The sequence below is a fragment of the Spermophilus citellus genome (assembly GCF_964194105.1).
Source record: "Spermophilus citellus genome assembly, chromosome: 4".
Classification (NCBI taxonomy): Eukaryota; Metazoa; Chordata; class Mammalia; order Rodentia; family Sciuridae; genus Spermophilus; species Spermophilus citellus.
The window spans coordinates 104,959,393-104,975,074 of NC_138185.1; the positions used below are offsets into that span (position 1 = coordinate 104,959,393).

Consider the following 15,682-nt stretch of genomic DNA (forward strand, 5'->3'; position numbering starts at 1 on the left):
GTATTCTAATGGAGTTATGATTATATATAAATTATGCACTTTCACAATCTGTTCTGTATTTTCCATTTTTTTTCCCTCCAAGCTCAGTCTGAATTCTTTCTTACAATCTATTTTCTACTACACTGATTCTCTCTTCACCTGGTTTATTCTGCTCTTACATCATCTACTGTTTTCTTAATTTTGATTATGCAAATGTCCAGTTCCCAAAAATCCATTTTCTCTCAAATGAGCTACATACCTTTTAAAAAGAAATCAATACATTCTGGAACATGGTAAGCATAATTATGGATCCTCTGTACATCTGTTTCTTTTGATTTTTATTCATGTTGTTTTGCTGTTGTACAGACCTAATTACCTTACTGTGCCAAATACTGTGTTTGAAAAAAATTTTTTTAAAATAATTTGATCAGATAAAATGCATGGTATTATCTCCACCCCTTTATATTTACTGAGGGTTGCCCTATGGCATAATATATGGTCTATTTTTGAGAAGGATCCATGTGCTGCTGAGAAAAAAGTATATCCATTTGATGATGGTTGATATATTCTATATATGTCAGTTAAGTCTAGGTTATTGATTGTGATATTGAGTTCTATAGTTTCTTTATTCAACTTTTGTTTGGAGGATCTGTCCAATGGTGAGAGAGGTGTGTTGAAGTCACCCATAATTATTGTGTTGTGGTCTATTTGATTCTTGAACTTGAGGAGAATTTGTTTTATGAATGTCGCAGCACCATTATTTGGTGCATAAATATTGATAATTGTTATGTCTTGTTGGTGAATGGTTCCTTTTAACAGTATATAATGTCCTTCCTTATCCCTTTTGATTAACTTAGTCTTGAAGTCGATTTTATTCGGTATGAGGATGGCCACCCCTGCTTGCTTACGAGGACCATGTGCGTGGTATATTTTTTCCCATCCTTTCACCTTCAGCCTGTGTATGTCTTTTCCAATCAGATGTGTCTCCTGGAGGCAGCATATTGTTGGATTTGTTTTTTTAATCCAAGATACCAGCCTATGTCGCTTTATTGGAGAGTTTAAGCCATTAACATTCAGAGTTACTATTGATATATGGTTTGTACTTCCAGCCATGTTTGATTATTTATCCTTTTTTTAAAAAATTTAGTTTGTTTCTCCATGATTATCTTTCCCCTCGCTCTCTGTCTTTACTGAGGCACTTCCCACTGATGGTTTTGGATATTGTTTTTCATTTCTTCCTCGTGTAGTGTTTTGCTCAAAATGGTTTGCAATGCTGGTTTTCTGACTGCAAATTCTTTTAACTTTTGTTTATCATGAAATAATTTGAGACTTAGGTTTATGTCAGCTTTCTCCAGAGTAAAATTTCCAGTTGTTTCTGTTAGGTGCCTGGTATACAAATGGTTCCAGATTATTAAAATCTTTTTTCAACAGTTGAGATTTTCCCAGACACCCTGATAATTTAAAGCTGAGCTGCTGTTTGTGCAATGAGTGCTGTACTTCCTGTCTACCCTCTTTCCTTGAGCAGCCCTTTAATATCCTAAGCCAAAACATGAGGTTTCCCCCCACAGATCTTTCCAGCGACAGTCCTAGTCTCCAACATTTTTTTCCCACACCAGTTCTACAACAATGTAAACAAAAACTTTGACCTCTCATCGATTTCTTTTGGTTCACCAATTGTACTGGGTCCCCAAATGACAAATTCCTGGATCCTGACCCAACACTTCACTGCTTTTTAGCAATTCAGTTCCAAATTACATTTTGGTCTAGCTTCATTAATTGACACTAGTGAGAAGACAGCTCTGAATTACCTACTTTTTCATTACTACTAAATCTGTTTTTGTAGATATTTTTAAACTTGTCTTTTACTTTCTTAAAAGATAGCAAACACCGTTTTATAATCTATTACTAGTAATTGTAAAGTCTACGGTTCTGTTTTCTATTTGTTCTTACTCGTGATTCATTCAATTTGTGTGTGTGTGTGTGTGTGTGTGTGTGTGTGTGTTTAACTGAAGCTACTTGTCCTTCTAAAATTACCTAATGTAAATTATCTGAGTAAAAATGAAGGATATATATTTCTTTTTTTCACGTTCCTAAGGATCTCACTAATCAATCTGGTATTACTTCAAACTCAATTCACCATTTGAAACAAAGAAGGTTATATAAAATTGGGTTCAGAGCTAAATTATGGTTATAATTAGACACTGTACCAATATTCTTTCTTCATATTCACTGAGGTTGCATGAGAAAGTTTAAGATTACATGAGGGAGTAGCCTACAGCGGTCTAATCTTTAAGGATGAAAAACTGGTAAAACCTATTAGAACTCATACCCTAGCAGCTTTTACTTTTCTCTTTGCCCCATAAGGCTTGCAAACCATAAGCCATAGTTGCCAGTCTGGCAAATGCTCATAGGGCATTCAGTTATAAATACAACTTTCTAAATTTTTACCTTTTGTTTGATGTAGTAATTGTTTAATTTTTTCTTAGCTCTTTGATGCTTTGTTTTCTATTTATTGATTCTTTTCAATTATATATAACATTAGGATATATTTTGAAAAATTATAAAACCATGAAATTTAATTTGTTCTCATGCAATCCCTAGAACTGCCCCTTTTCCTCCTCCTCTACCTCTCCCTGTTCCCTCACTTCTACTATACTGATCTTTCTGCGATTGATTTATATTACTGTCTTGTGGATATATATAACAGTGAAATTCACTGTGGTATATTCATATATAGACTTAGGAAAACTAGGTCAGTTTCATTCATTGTTCTTTCCTTACCCCATCTGTCCTCCCTTCCCTTTGATCCCTTTCATTTACTCTACTCCTCTTTCTTCTATTTTCTTAATGCTCTCTTGTCCCCCTTATTCTGGATTAGCTTCTACATATCAGAAAATATTCTACCTTTGACTTTTGGGGACTGGCTTATTTCACTTAGCATGATAGTCTTCAGTTCCACCCATTTTTGGGCAAATGCCATAATGTTTTTTTTCTTAATGGCTCAGTAATACTCAATTGTGTATATGTCTGTGTATTTCATATTTTATTTATCCAATCATCTCTTGAAGGGTTTGTTCCATAGCTTGTCTATTGTGAATTGTGTTGTTATAAACATTGATGTGGTTGTGTCACTGTAGTATTCTGATTTTAAATCTTTTGGATATACCCTAAGGAGCAGGAGAGCTGGGTCACATGGTGGTTCCATTCCTAGTTTTTTAAGGAATCTCCATACTGCTTCCAGAGTGGCTGCACTAATTTGTAGCTCCAACAATAATGTATGAAGGTACCGTTTCCTTATAATCCCAATAAATTTATTGTTAGTTGTATTTTTTATAACTCCCATTCTGAGTGAAATGAAGTCTCAATGTAGTTTTAATGTGCACTTCCCTAATTGCTACAGATATTCAACAGTATTTCATATATTTGTTGATGATCTGTATTTCTTCTTTTGAAACTCAGCACCAAATAAAACACATAACCCAATTAATAAATGGGCAAAATAACTAAATAGCCACTTCTTTGATGCTTTTTAAGAATATATTCCCCACCAGCAGTTTTTGATGATTTTCATGAGGCAAGCAAATACCCTAGGCCAACCAAATATCTATAAATAGGAGAGGTTGAAGATTTTAAAAAGTATAACACATGCAACAAAGCTTACAGACTTTTAATTTCTAAATGGAAGCAGAGAACACAAAAAGTCAATAGAGTCTTCAGATACCTAAAGTACTACAAACCCAGGTATTTTCCTTTTCTTGATACCTTCCATTATAAGAAAGATTTTATGCATCATGAGTTCAATCTGTTAGCTCTAAAGTAGCTCTCAGAACTTCAGAAAAATTATCTAAGGAAAAATTGTTCAAAGCAATAATAGAAAGCATCAGCATTTTGAGGTCTAAGTGGAGAAAGACCTAAAGACTCATTTCTCACCATTCTTCTTTGAGTGCTTGCCCAAGCTCCTCCAGTCCTACCCTTGTCACTTCTAGGCTGTATTCAAATCTTTCACTGGGTACATGGCATAGGTTTTATTGATTTTGTTACTCCAGGCAGTTTTCCAAACAAAAAGGAATGGTTATTTATAATTTCTAGACCAAAATCATAAATATCATCAGTGAATTACACTGAAATGTCATTAAAACTCTACAGAATAGAAGTCTTTATAAAGTGACTGTGTCTTGGCCAGGTGAAAAGGACGTTAGTTATAAAAGTAGCTAAAGGACCTTATTGTGGGTAAGCTAAAACTCTTAGGTGGTCTTAACAGTGTATACTCTGAGGACAGCTTTATAGCAAGGCTCCTGACACAGACCATTTAGACTGGGAGCCAGGCTACATTTTTCTCCCTAAAATTATATGGAAAATCAGTTGTATTCCAGTAAATTGCCCCTTTGTGAATGAAATAACCTTACTTAGATTTTCATACTGTATAACTTCTTATACAGATCATTTTACTTTTTCCTTGAATATTCTGTAAATAATTCAATCTAAAACAATATCCTTGAGATTAGGAATTTATAATTATATCTTCAAGAAATTGCCTGGAAATGATAAGTACCCTTTATTCTTTATAAAAATAATTTCTATACACTAATTTTGAGAAGGATTAGAGTTTTTCCTGGCACATCCTATTTCAAAATACTCCCATGTCTGCCAACTACCAGTTTACGAATTCTCTGACATCCTTAAAGGGATGTGTTTTACAGGAGAACTGACTTTATATTATTCTCCCATGATGCCACAATGCCTGAAATAAATATGCTGCTTTGAATTCCTACGGGGGATTGTATTGTCTGATGCCAAACTGCAGGTGAACACACTTTTTAAAGTTGGTCATATCTAACAACCCAGCAATTTCACCCTAAGGCTTATGCCCTAGCCTACAGCAGTGATTCTCTAAGTATGTTCCCTGGACTAGCATCATTAACATTAATTGAGAACTGGTTAGAAATACAAATTCTTCTATGTTAAATGAACTCAGCCAAACTCAGAAAATCAGTGGTCATACCTTCTCTCAAATGTGGAAGCTAGGGAGAAAAAAAAGGGGGAGGGAGAGTGGGGCTCTCATGAAAACAGAAGGGAGACTACTGGAGTAGAGGAAGGATACTGGGCAATAAAATTGACCCAATTATGTTATGTACATGTATGAATATGTAAAAACAAATCCCCTTATGATGTAAAATTTTAATGCACCAATAAAATGATAAGAAACATAAAAGTCCAAGTCTTCTAGGTGATTTCGATGTCAGATTAAAATTGTACTGTACTAACAATTAAGTATTCACTACACAATATAGAAAATGCATGAAAAACCGCTATATTTATAAGTTAAACAAAAACAAAAACAACATTTAGAACTGCTGGGATAGTGCCTCAGTAATAAGAGTTCTTGCCTAGCATGTATGGGGCACTGGGTTTGATCCACAGCACCACAAAAAACAAAAACAAAACCAAACCCCAAACTTAGAACCATACCTTTGACTGGGAAAAAAAAAAAAGGAATCACCGAAGTCTATGGTTTGAAATTTTATAAGCATCAAAAACAAACCAAGGCCTGGGACTATACCTCAGGGGTAGAGTGCTTGTCTAGCATGTGTGAGACACTGGGTTTGATCTTCAGCACCACATAAAAATAGATAAAATAAAGGTATTCTGTCCATCTACAACTAAAAATATCTCAAAAACCTAAATATTATGTTTTTTAAGAATAAATTTAGGGCTGAGGTTGTGGCTCAGCAGTAGAGTGCTCGCCTAGCATGTGTGAGACCCTGGGTTCAATCCTCAGCACCACATAAAACTAAAATACAGGTATTGTGTCAACTACAACTAAAAAATAAAATTAAAAAAATAAAAGAATAAATTTATATGATAAAGCAGTTAAACTAGTTATAAAAAACAAAGAAATGATACACCTTTAATTCTGTACATTTTACCACACAGGAGGTAGGGGGATAGGGTAAGTAAGGATCACACAGGATCTATTAACTATACTGGCAAAAATGTAACTCTTATTTTGGGTAATAAGTACATAGCTGTACCTGTATATATGCTAATTTATTACTATACACTCTGTATATATCAACTACTACATAATAAATTTTAAACCAGAAAACAAAAACAAACAAACAAACAAAAAACTATGCAGGTAATACCCAAAGATAGCCATTACTTTAAAAGAAAATGAGAAACCACCTAGGTGTTATAAATTACTTCAGTTGTGATACATTCAGTTACAAAGAATTTATAAAGACATGGGAAAATGTTTTTTATAAAAGTGACCAATATAAAAAATGTACAGTGGCTAGGGTTGTGGCTCAGCAGTAGAACGCTCACTCAGCATATGAGAGGTCCTTGGTTTGATCCTCAGTAACACATAAAAATAAATAAAATAAAAAGTATTGTGTCCAAGTACAACTAAAAAACCTATATTAAAAAATGTACAAAATTAGAAGAAAATATAATAAAAAGTTAATGGTTGATATTATTATAGGAAGTTTTATATCTTCTTTATATATTTAATACTTTCCTACTGTGAGTAATATATGGTTTTAAAAAATATTAAGGATTTTTTTAACTGTCATTGAAACATTTAATGATTCCAAGTATTCAAGAAAACTGTCAAACACTCTGTTGTAAACCGAGGAAACTGGTGGTTTGTATAAATCTGGTTGTGAAGTTACCTATCTTTAAATTGTTATTCATGATTAAATAATTTCACTTATTTGTGTGGTAAAATAAAGAAACCAACCAACCAACAAACAAACAAAAAAACATGACTGAGAAAACCACCAGCTTAAGAGGAATTTAATTAAAACAACTGAAAACTTCTAAAAAGCACAAACAGTAAAAAACATCTACCAATTGTTGAGAAGCTTCTGAAAACACAGAAGGCATTTATTGAGGATCTGCTTTATGTTCTCTCATAGTGAGACAGGACCACAAAGATTAAGATTCAAAAGCTAAAGGTTAGTTACATACCTCTTTTTCCAATATTCTAGTGATCTCCCCTAGTGTCCGATCCAGAGCAGAAACCTTACTGTTTGCCCATGATCCACTGTCTTGTACTTGCAGTTGTTTTAGAAGATCTTTGGCTAATCGCTGAAGTCTTCAATACAAAATGAAATAATGACATAAATGAATTAGAAAGAATACATACTTCATTTTTAGACCATATACATTTCATTTTCCTAAATATTTGAAGTTCAAGTTACTTTTGGGTATTGATTTAAAAATACTGCATAAAACACCTGAGGGAAAGAAAAAACAGACAACTCAGAGGCTGGTTTTACTTTACATACAAGACCCCCAATCTACTTCTTATGGCTCAAAACACATTTAGAAGACAGTATTATTCATCCATAGGATTAGCTAGAGCACATGTTGCCTTCAATTTCTGTGTGATCCTCAAAGAAGATTTGGGCATAGAAGAAGGTAAAGATAATGATGAAACAGAAAGAGTATAAGAAAAAAAGGTGTTTTTTTTTGCTATATAAAAAATTTTGTTTTAAAACGACAAAATTCTAAAATTTAACTAATTAATCAAATATTAAAATATGGGCTGGGGTTGGGGCTCAGCAACAGAACTCTTGCCTTGCACGTTTGAGACCCTGGGTTCGCTCCTCAGCACCACATAAAAATAAATAAGTGAAAAAAAGGTATTGTGTCCAACTAAAAATTAAATATTAAAAAAGGAAAAAATGATGAACTAAATTTAAAAAAGAACTCTTCTTAATAATGAAGAGGGTATTAGAAGATGGAAAGACCTACAATGTTCTTGGATAGGCAGAATATTGTCAAAATGACCATACTACCAAATGAAATCTATACATCCAATGCAATTCCCTTCAAATGTCAATGACATTCTTCACAAAATCATAAAAAGTTCTAAAATTCATAAAAAATACCCAGAATAACCAAAGTAATTATCAGCAATATGAACAAGGCTGGAGGCACCACAATACCACATTTCAAATACTATAGAGCTAAAGTAACAAAAACAGCATGGTTTTGGCATAAAAACAGTGAAGACCAATAAAACAGAAGAGAAGACACAGAGAAAAATACACACATACAGTCATCTCATCCTTGACAAAGGTGTCAAAATCATATGCTGAAAAAAAGATAGCCTTTCGGGGCTGGGGATGTGGCTCAAGCGGTAGCGCGCTCGCCTGGCATGCGTGCGGCCCGGGTTCGATTCTCAGCACCACATACAAACAAAGATGTTGTGTCCGCCGATAACTAAAAAATAAATATTAAAAAAATTCTCTCTCTCTCCCCCTCTCTCTAAAAAAAAAAAAAAAAAGATAGCCTTTTTAAGAAATGGTGCTGGGAAAACTGGATATCCACATATACAATGAAACTGGTTGATGAAAGTCAACTTCAAAGTGAATCAAAGATCTAGGAATTCAAACAGAAATTTTACAACTGCTAGAAGAAAACATAGGGTCAACAATCCAATATACAGGCTCAGACAACAACTGAGTGCTGGGGATTGAACCCAGGAGTACTTAACCACTGAGCAACAGTCCTATAATTACATCTGGCTTATTTCATTTAGTATAATGTTATCTAGTTCCATCCATTATTAATTATATCTATATTTATATGTAGATATAAATATATACGCATTTAGAGACAGGATCTTGCTGATTTGCTTAGGGCCGCACTAAGTTGCTGAGGATGGCTTTGAACTCACAATACTCATGCCTTAGCCTCCCTAGCCATCACCATGCCCGGCCAGATCTTCATATTTTGATTTAAATACTCAAGGAAGGTTTGGATATTATAAGCACTACAAACTCTCAAAAGGTTGAACTTTCCATGTTCCCATTTATAGGTAGCTTGGTGTTACTTAAGCTAATAAAACACCTCACTTGCTTTTCACTGAGAAATACTACGTTACCTACATTGTAAGATTCCTCAGAGATGTGACTCTAGTAATACTTCTTGGTAGCCCATACTTTGGTTTTCACACACCTCATTGAGTAATGTTTTCCTATTTTCTGGTTATTTGCTTGAGCATCCTCTGACAATTATCTAGTGATCCCTAAGATAACAGTTCAACTTTTCCCCTAACGTCTGTCTTCAATTCTTGATTATGATAGATTTCATAGGACATCACTATAATTATTTTCTTACAAGTATCTTACATTCCCTCTCTGTTGTTCTATTTGTTATTCCTATTATAAAACCCCCAAGCAATGGTACCAAATGTATTTAGCTCTTCTTATGGTCCAGGTACCATTCTCAGTGCCTTGCGTTAATTTATTTAGCTGGATTAATAACAGCTTTTTCAATTTCTGAATCTGAAAAAAATGTACAGCATGCAGAAGGCCAATATGACTACTGACTGATTCATGATCTCATTAAATATCTCTAGTCTTCTCAGTTTCCACAAACTTGCTCTCTTCAAAACTCTACCCACTTTCTTCAAAATTCCTCCCTTTCTTTCTCTTGCTTTAAAATCTTACACTTCACTCAGAAAATGGAAGCTACGGGAACAAGAAAACCCTTGTTTTCTTCCATAAAATCTAAAAGCCTATCTGCATTTTCTCCAAATATAATTCAGGGAGGGCCCATCATCCTCAGTAGGGCTAATACCTCCAGTGAAGCTCTGCAATGAATCTGGTCTTTCTGTATCTCAATTCCTTTTCTCCCTGCTTTTGTGTCTTTGGACAACTGCTTTTCATTTCCTCCTCTTGATTTCCTCTTCTTGAAATGCTTTCTCCATCCTCAAATTACCTTTTAAATTTCAGTTCTAGGCCAAATATCTACTCTCTTTGATTTGAATATTCCTTCCAAACACTCATTACAAGTCAACTGAATACTTATCTAACTAGTTGTTTAATGTGTACTTCTTCCATGCAAAGCTTTCTATAATAATAAAAATGTTCTTTATTTGCATTATCCAACATGATAGCTGTTAGCCATTATGTGGCTATTGAGTGCTGCAATATGGTTAGTATGACTGAATAACTGAATTTAAAACTGCATTTTATTTTATTTTAGTGTTTTTGGCAGTGCTAGGGATCAAACCTAGGGCCTTGCCCATGTTAGGAAAGAATTCTACCACTGAGCTACATTCACAGGCCAATTTTAAGAATTTAAATAGTAATATGTGGCTAGAGACTATTCATTGCATTGGATAGTGTAGAGCAGGATTTTAAACTTCATTAGGGAGGGTCCTTGTGTACATATTTACTACTTTAGCCTTACTACCTAACATGCTACTTGAACAGAAGTGTGCTCAATAAATATTTAATGAATGAATGGTATTCTTTAATCTTTTTTTTTTCAAAATTTGAGTTTCGTATTTATTCTTTTTTTTTAACTGTCAGAATCAACTTTATTGTAACTCTGGAGATCGAAAGTTTATAGCAATCACATAAATGTTTAATCAAGGGGGATAAAAATACCTGCTGCATCTCAGCAGGGTTTAAACCTCTCCAGCTTCTTTTTTTTTCAGGTCTTTAATTCTTTCTTTCTTTATTTTTAGTCATACATGACAACAGAATGAATTTTGACATATAATACATACATGGAATGTATACATCAATCATATTGTCAATTCTATTCTGCTGCCCTTCCTATCCTCCTTTATTCTTTAATCTTAAAAATATCCCTTAACCTCAAAAGTTACAAAATACTTTCATATACATGATTTTGTTTTATCCACTGAATAATACTGGCAATTAGTATTATCCCAATTTGAATAATAAAGAAACTGAAGCTCAAGGAAGTTAGGTGACTTTACCAAGGTCACACAGTTGGCAAAACATACTACTGGGATTCAAAACCTGTCTTTCATGTTTAAATCTCATGCTTTTGTCTCTATACTTTATTGGTTAACTCAAATGAAGAAGTTTCATTCACAAATGAATAACTTTAGGATACAAATACATCTAAAAGTTTACGTAAAGTTTAAAAAGTTATCAAAGAATACAAGAGCAACCACAGCTCAAAATGGCACCAGTGAGCCCCAGTATAAGCTTAAGCATCTATATGAAGTTTACTTTGATAAGTTAAAGAAAGAATACAAGCTCTAAAACTAGAAGAACCTACATTTGAATTTTGGCTTCAGCACATGAAATGTGTATAAACCCTGGGAGGTATTCAATGTCTCTGCATCTTAGTTTCTTCACTGCAAAAGTTGGGATTGGAGGAAAATTGTGTGTGTGTGTGTGTGTGTGTGTGTGTGTGTACACACGCACAAGCTTTCAGAGCTTTTAAAGATCAGAGATAATACCTAATAGCATGCATTAAAGTAGACATCCAATAAATGGTCAACTATTATTACTATTCCTTAACAGGAGGTCTCATTCTAACAAAAGGGAAAAAGGAATACAAAAAATAATAGTAACTAACTTCTTTTTCCTTCTAATCAAATGTGGGCAAGAGTCCCATCCTGATTAATGTGACTGATCTTACTATTTAGAACAATACTGGCATCAAACTTCATTGTGGGATAGAAAAGTAGCCACTTCAGGTTTTGGTTGAATAAAGTCTGCACACTATGTAACTAAATATCTACCCATAGCAACACAATCTAGCGGTATTCTGACGAAGAATGCTCACATTCCACTGAGATCCAGAAGTACTTAGGGAAGCACAAGAACCATTTTAATTCACAGAATGAAAGAAGCTTATATTTCACTCTGAGGTAAATAAAATCTGGGCTTCACATGAACCTACTACCTTCAAGGAAGAATGCCAAATCAAGGGGATGCTTTGGAAACATGAACAAAACCCCTGTCTCATTCCCTGCCTCCACAAAGTCCCATAAATAATATAGCTTCTCTCAAGACAAACAAAACATTAGATTTTGGTGCACACTGTAAGTATCGAGTATTATACAAGTAAAAAAAAAATTTAACTGAAACTTAAATTTTCCCCGTAGTGCAAGAAAGGGAGTTGTTTATAGAGTGTAATTTTTAATACAGAAATTGTTACTTGGGTTACTTCTAGAAGATCATTTTTCTAGCATGAAAAGAATAAGTGGAAGCTTCCTAACTCCTTACCTATAACAGAAGAAATCTGTCAGGTAAGTGGCATTGTTGAGAAAGTTGGAAGATCAGATGTTTTCTTCTCAAAACTTGCACAAATTCTAACAACTCTATGGGGGATTCCACTAGAATCATTTGGAAGATTTGTAAAAGTGTACGAAAGGAGACTGAGTCTACTCTAGGAGCATAGTTCTTTAGTATGATAGGAAGATGTAAATTTGTTATCCTTTTTTAATCCCTTCTGTTTAAAAAATACAGTATATGAATTTATGGCTATTAGCTCCCTATTTTTAAGCAATGCTTATATTTCTAAATATAAAAGCTTAAGAAATAAGATAGCTTTAAAGTTTTCTGCGTATGATGGGAAAAAAAACCAGTGCACATATATATTGCCTCCTACAGAGGCCATATTCTGTTTTTGCTTGCCAACATTCCTTCTTGTTGGTGAAAGATATCATCTTTCCTTTTTTATGAACCTTCAATCCCCAAACTTAGATGGGTATGCTAGATGTGCTTGATGTTATCATATATCCTGAAACTAGGCCCTCACTCTCAATGGAAACAGCTAGAGAATGTATGCAATACACACACACACACACACACACACACACACACACACACACCTGTCTTTATCTCTCTATATTAGAAAATACAAGTTAACACTGACACCCCTGATTACAATTCACTACAGTAGAACTTTTCTATTCTCCTTGGAGATCTTTTTAACACCCCTCAAGCAGTAAGCAACTCCCCCTTTACCCTTCTTAACATCTTTACTGATTTGGCCAGCTCCCCTTCATCTTTGTTTCTATAAGAAAGCTGTTTTCCCTGCTTTGATTCTGACTGCTCATTTTGAGCTCTTTAATGCTTCTCACTGCACTTGGGTTTTGGTAGCCTTTGCCAAGCTATCCTCTCACAGACCCTGTCAGGAAAGCCTTACATAGAAAGGCCTTACTTACTCTGCTTTGACTTCTCATACCAGACTACAGTACCCTACCCTCAGGGAAGCCCGTTCCTCCTTCCTGGGACTCTGAGGCTCCACACCATGCCACCATGCCCTTCTCACCCTAACCAGGCGTCTCTTCCACTAAGCCACTGCTGCCTGGACTGAATTTTTCTGAAAGGAGGACAGATAACTGGAGGAACAGAAAGTGCTATTTACATTGATCAGGTAGAATTATTTTATAAGAAGAAATTTCATCTACTGTTTGGTTATCAAGTTCACATAAAAAAAAAAAAAAAACCCAAGGAAAATGTTTTATTTTCCCCCTTGTTTCACTACTTCACAAAATAAGAAGCTGGTTTCATATGACTTTTCCAAAGATAATTTAAAAAAAAGATAAAATACGTTGTAAGTTCATATATATAATCCAAAATCAGCCCTAGAGGGATTTTACCTGATCGCTAATGTTACATCTACCTCTATTTTTTTCTGGACTAAGAACTCAGGTTCTTAGAGTCACAGGGGATGAAAGAATTCAAGTCTCCATAATCTCCTTTACTTTATTCCATATTACATGCACAACAGTTTAAGAAGAACGTTATTAATAATATCATCACTGGCTCATAGAGAATGATTATATTTGGTCATATGTTTTCTCCATTCTCCTCAACCTTTTTTTTAATAGTGATACTATTAAATTATTTAAAATACAACCATTTTATACATATTCTTTTCCTTCAGGCAATCAGTTAACCTTATAATTCTACATGAATCTACAACTTCAATGTTCATCCTCAAACCTTATTTTCATATTAAAGTTATTTTGTGGTCTGTAGTTCATTCTCTCTCAATTTTTTTTCTAAATGATCTCTATTTTTTAGAGAAGTTTTAACTTCATAGCAAAATTCAGCAGAAGATACTTTAGGAATATCTAAGATCTAAGAAAAAATCATGTGTCAAGATTTGTAACTGAAAAAAATGGTGTTTGAGGACATAAAATTATAAAAAACAAAGAACTAAGGGAATATTGTTTATATGAGCCTTTCCTGAGGGACCTAATTGAGAATAAGGTTCAGCTGCTTTTCTTAATCTGGATCATTGCACTTTTCAATGAAAACATGTTAGTTATTTGGGAGTTCTCCAATCCCTACTTACTGCTTTCTGCCACACTGGTAACAATACCATGTAGATCTTGTGGCCATTTGCTCCCATTCCCTTGCCTTTGCATTTAATAGACACTTGGTAATGTACTTTTGTTGTAAAGTCATGTGAGATTAGGCCCCAACTTTCTTAATAAGACTCTTGTAGCACAAGAATTAAAACCAAGAATCAAGAAATAAGATAGAATCAAACTAAGAGTTAGTTTCTTCTCAGCAAAAAATAAATAAATAATCTGTGAGGTGAATATAGAACCTACATTCTGGGAGCAAATTTTTACCTTTCACATATTAGATTGAGCACTAATCTCTAGGGTATATAAAAAACTCAAAAAGCCAAGCACCAAAAAAAACCCCCAAATAACCCAATCAATAAATGGGCCAAGGATCTGAACAGAAACTTCTCAGAAGAGGATATACAATCATCATCTCTAGCAATTAGAGAAATGCAAGTCAAAACTACTCTAAGATATCATCTCACCCCAGTCAGAATGGCAGCTATTACAAAGACAAACGACAATAAGTGTTAATGAGGATGTGGGGGAAAGGGTACACTCAAACATTGCTGGTGGAACTGCAAACTGGTGCAGCCAATAGGGAAAGCAATATGGACAATCCTTGGAAATCTGGGAATGGAACCACCATTTGACCCAGCTATCCCTCTCCTCGGACTATACCCCAAAGGACTTAAAAACAGCATACTACAGGGATACAGCCACATATAGCAGCACAATTCACAACAGCTAAACTGTGGAACCAACCTAGATGCCCTTCAGTGGATGAATGGATAAAACAAAATGTGGCATATATAAACAATGGAATTTTACTCAGCAATAAAAGAGAATAAAATCATGGCATTTGCAGGTAAATAGATGGCATTAGAGAAGATAATGCTAAGTGAAGCTAGCCAATCCCCAAAAAACCAAATGCTGAATGTTTTCTTGATATAAGGAGGCTGACTCACAGTGGGGTAGGAAGGGACAGCATGGGAGGAATAGATGAATTCTAGATAGGGCAGAGGTATGGGAGGGAAATGAAGGGGGCAGAAGATTAGCAAGGAAAGTGGAATGTGATAGACATCATTATCCAAAGTACATGTATAAAGACACAAATTGGTGTCTTCATACTTTATATATAGAGATATGAAAAACTGTGGTATATATGTGTAGTAAGAATTGTAATGCATTCCGCTGTCATTATCTTTTTTAAATCAATAAAAAAGGAAAATATAATGAGAGGTGAAACCAAGTCATGTTAAATAATAAAACAAATGAAAATGGCTGGGATTATATATCATGTCTCAATAATAACACTGAATGTTAATGGCCTAAACTCACCAATTAAAAGACCTAGACTAGCAGATTGAATTTTTAAAAAAGACCCAACAATACACTGCCTTCAAGACGCTCATCTCACAGAAAAAGACATCCACAGACTAAAGGTGAAACGCTGGGAAAAATCATACCACTCACAAAGACTACGGAAGCAAAAAGGAGTTTCCATCCTTATATCAGATAAAGTAGACTTCAAGCTAAAGTCAAACAAAAAGGATAAAGAAGGACACTACATACTGCTCAAGGGAACCACACACCAACAGACTTAATTAT

At 34.4% G+C, this 15,682-nt stretch overlaps 1 protein-coding gene across 10 annotated transcripts in view; it reads right to left on the reverse strand.

Annotated features, from left to right (window-relative positions):
* Positions 1-15,682, reverse strand: part of SCAPER (S-phase cyclin A associated protein in the ER) — a 488,938-nt gene that overhangs the window by 201,577 nt on the left and 271,679 nt on the right. For all 10 annotated transcript variants that reach the window (XM_081291797.1, XM_081291798.1, XM_081291789.1 and 7 more), the window contains one exon: positions 6,952-7,078. In XM_081291797.1, the coding sequence (XP_081147923.1) occupies positions 6,952-7,078 (127 nt within the window). The remainder of the gene's footprint in view (positions 1-6,951; positions 7,079-15,682) is intronic.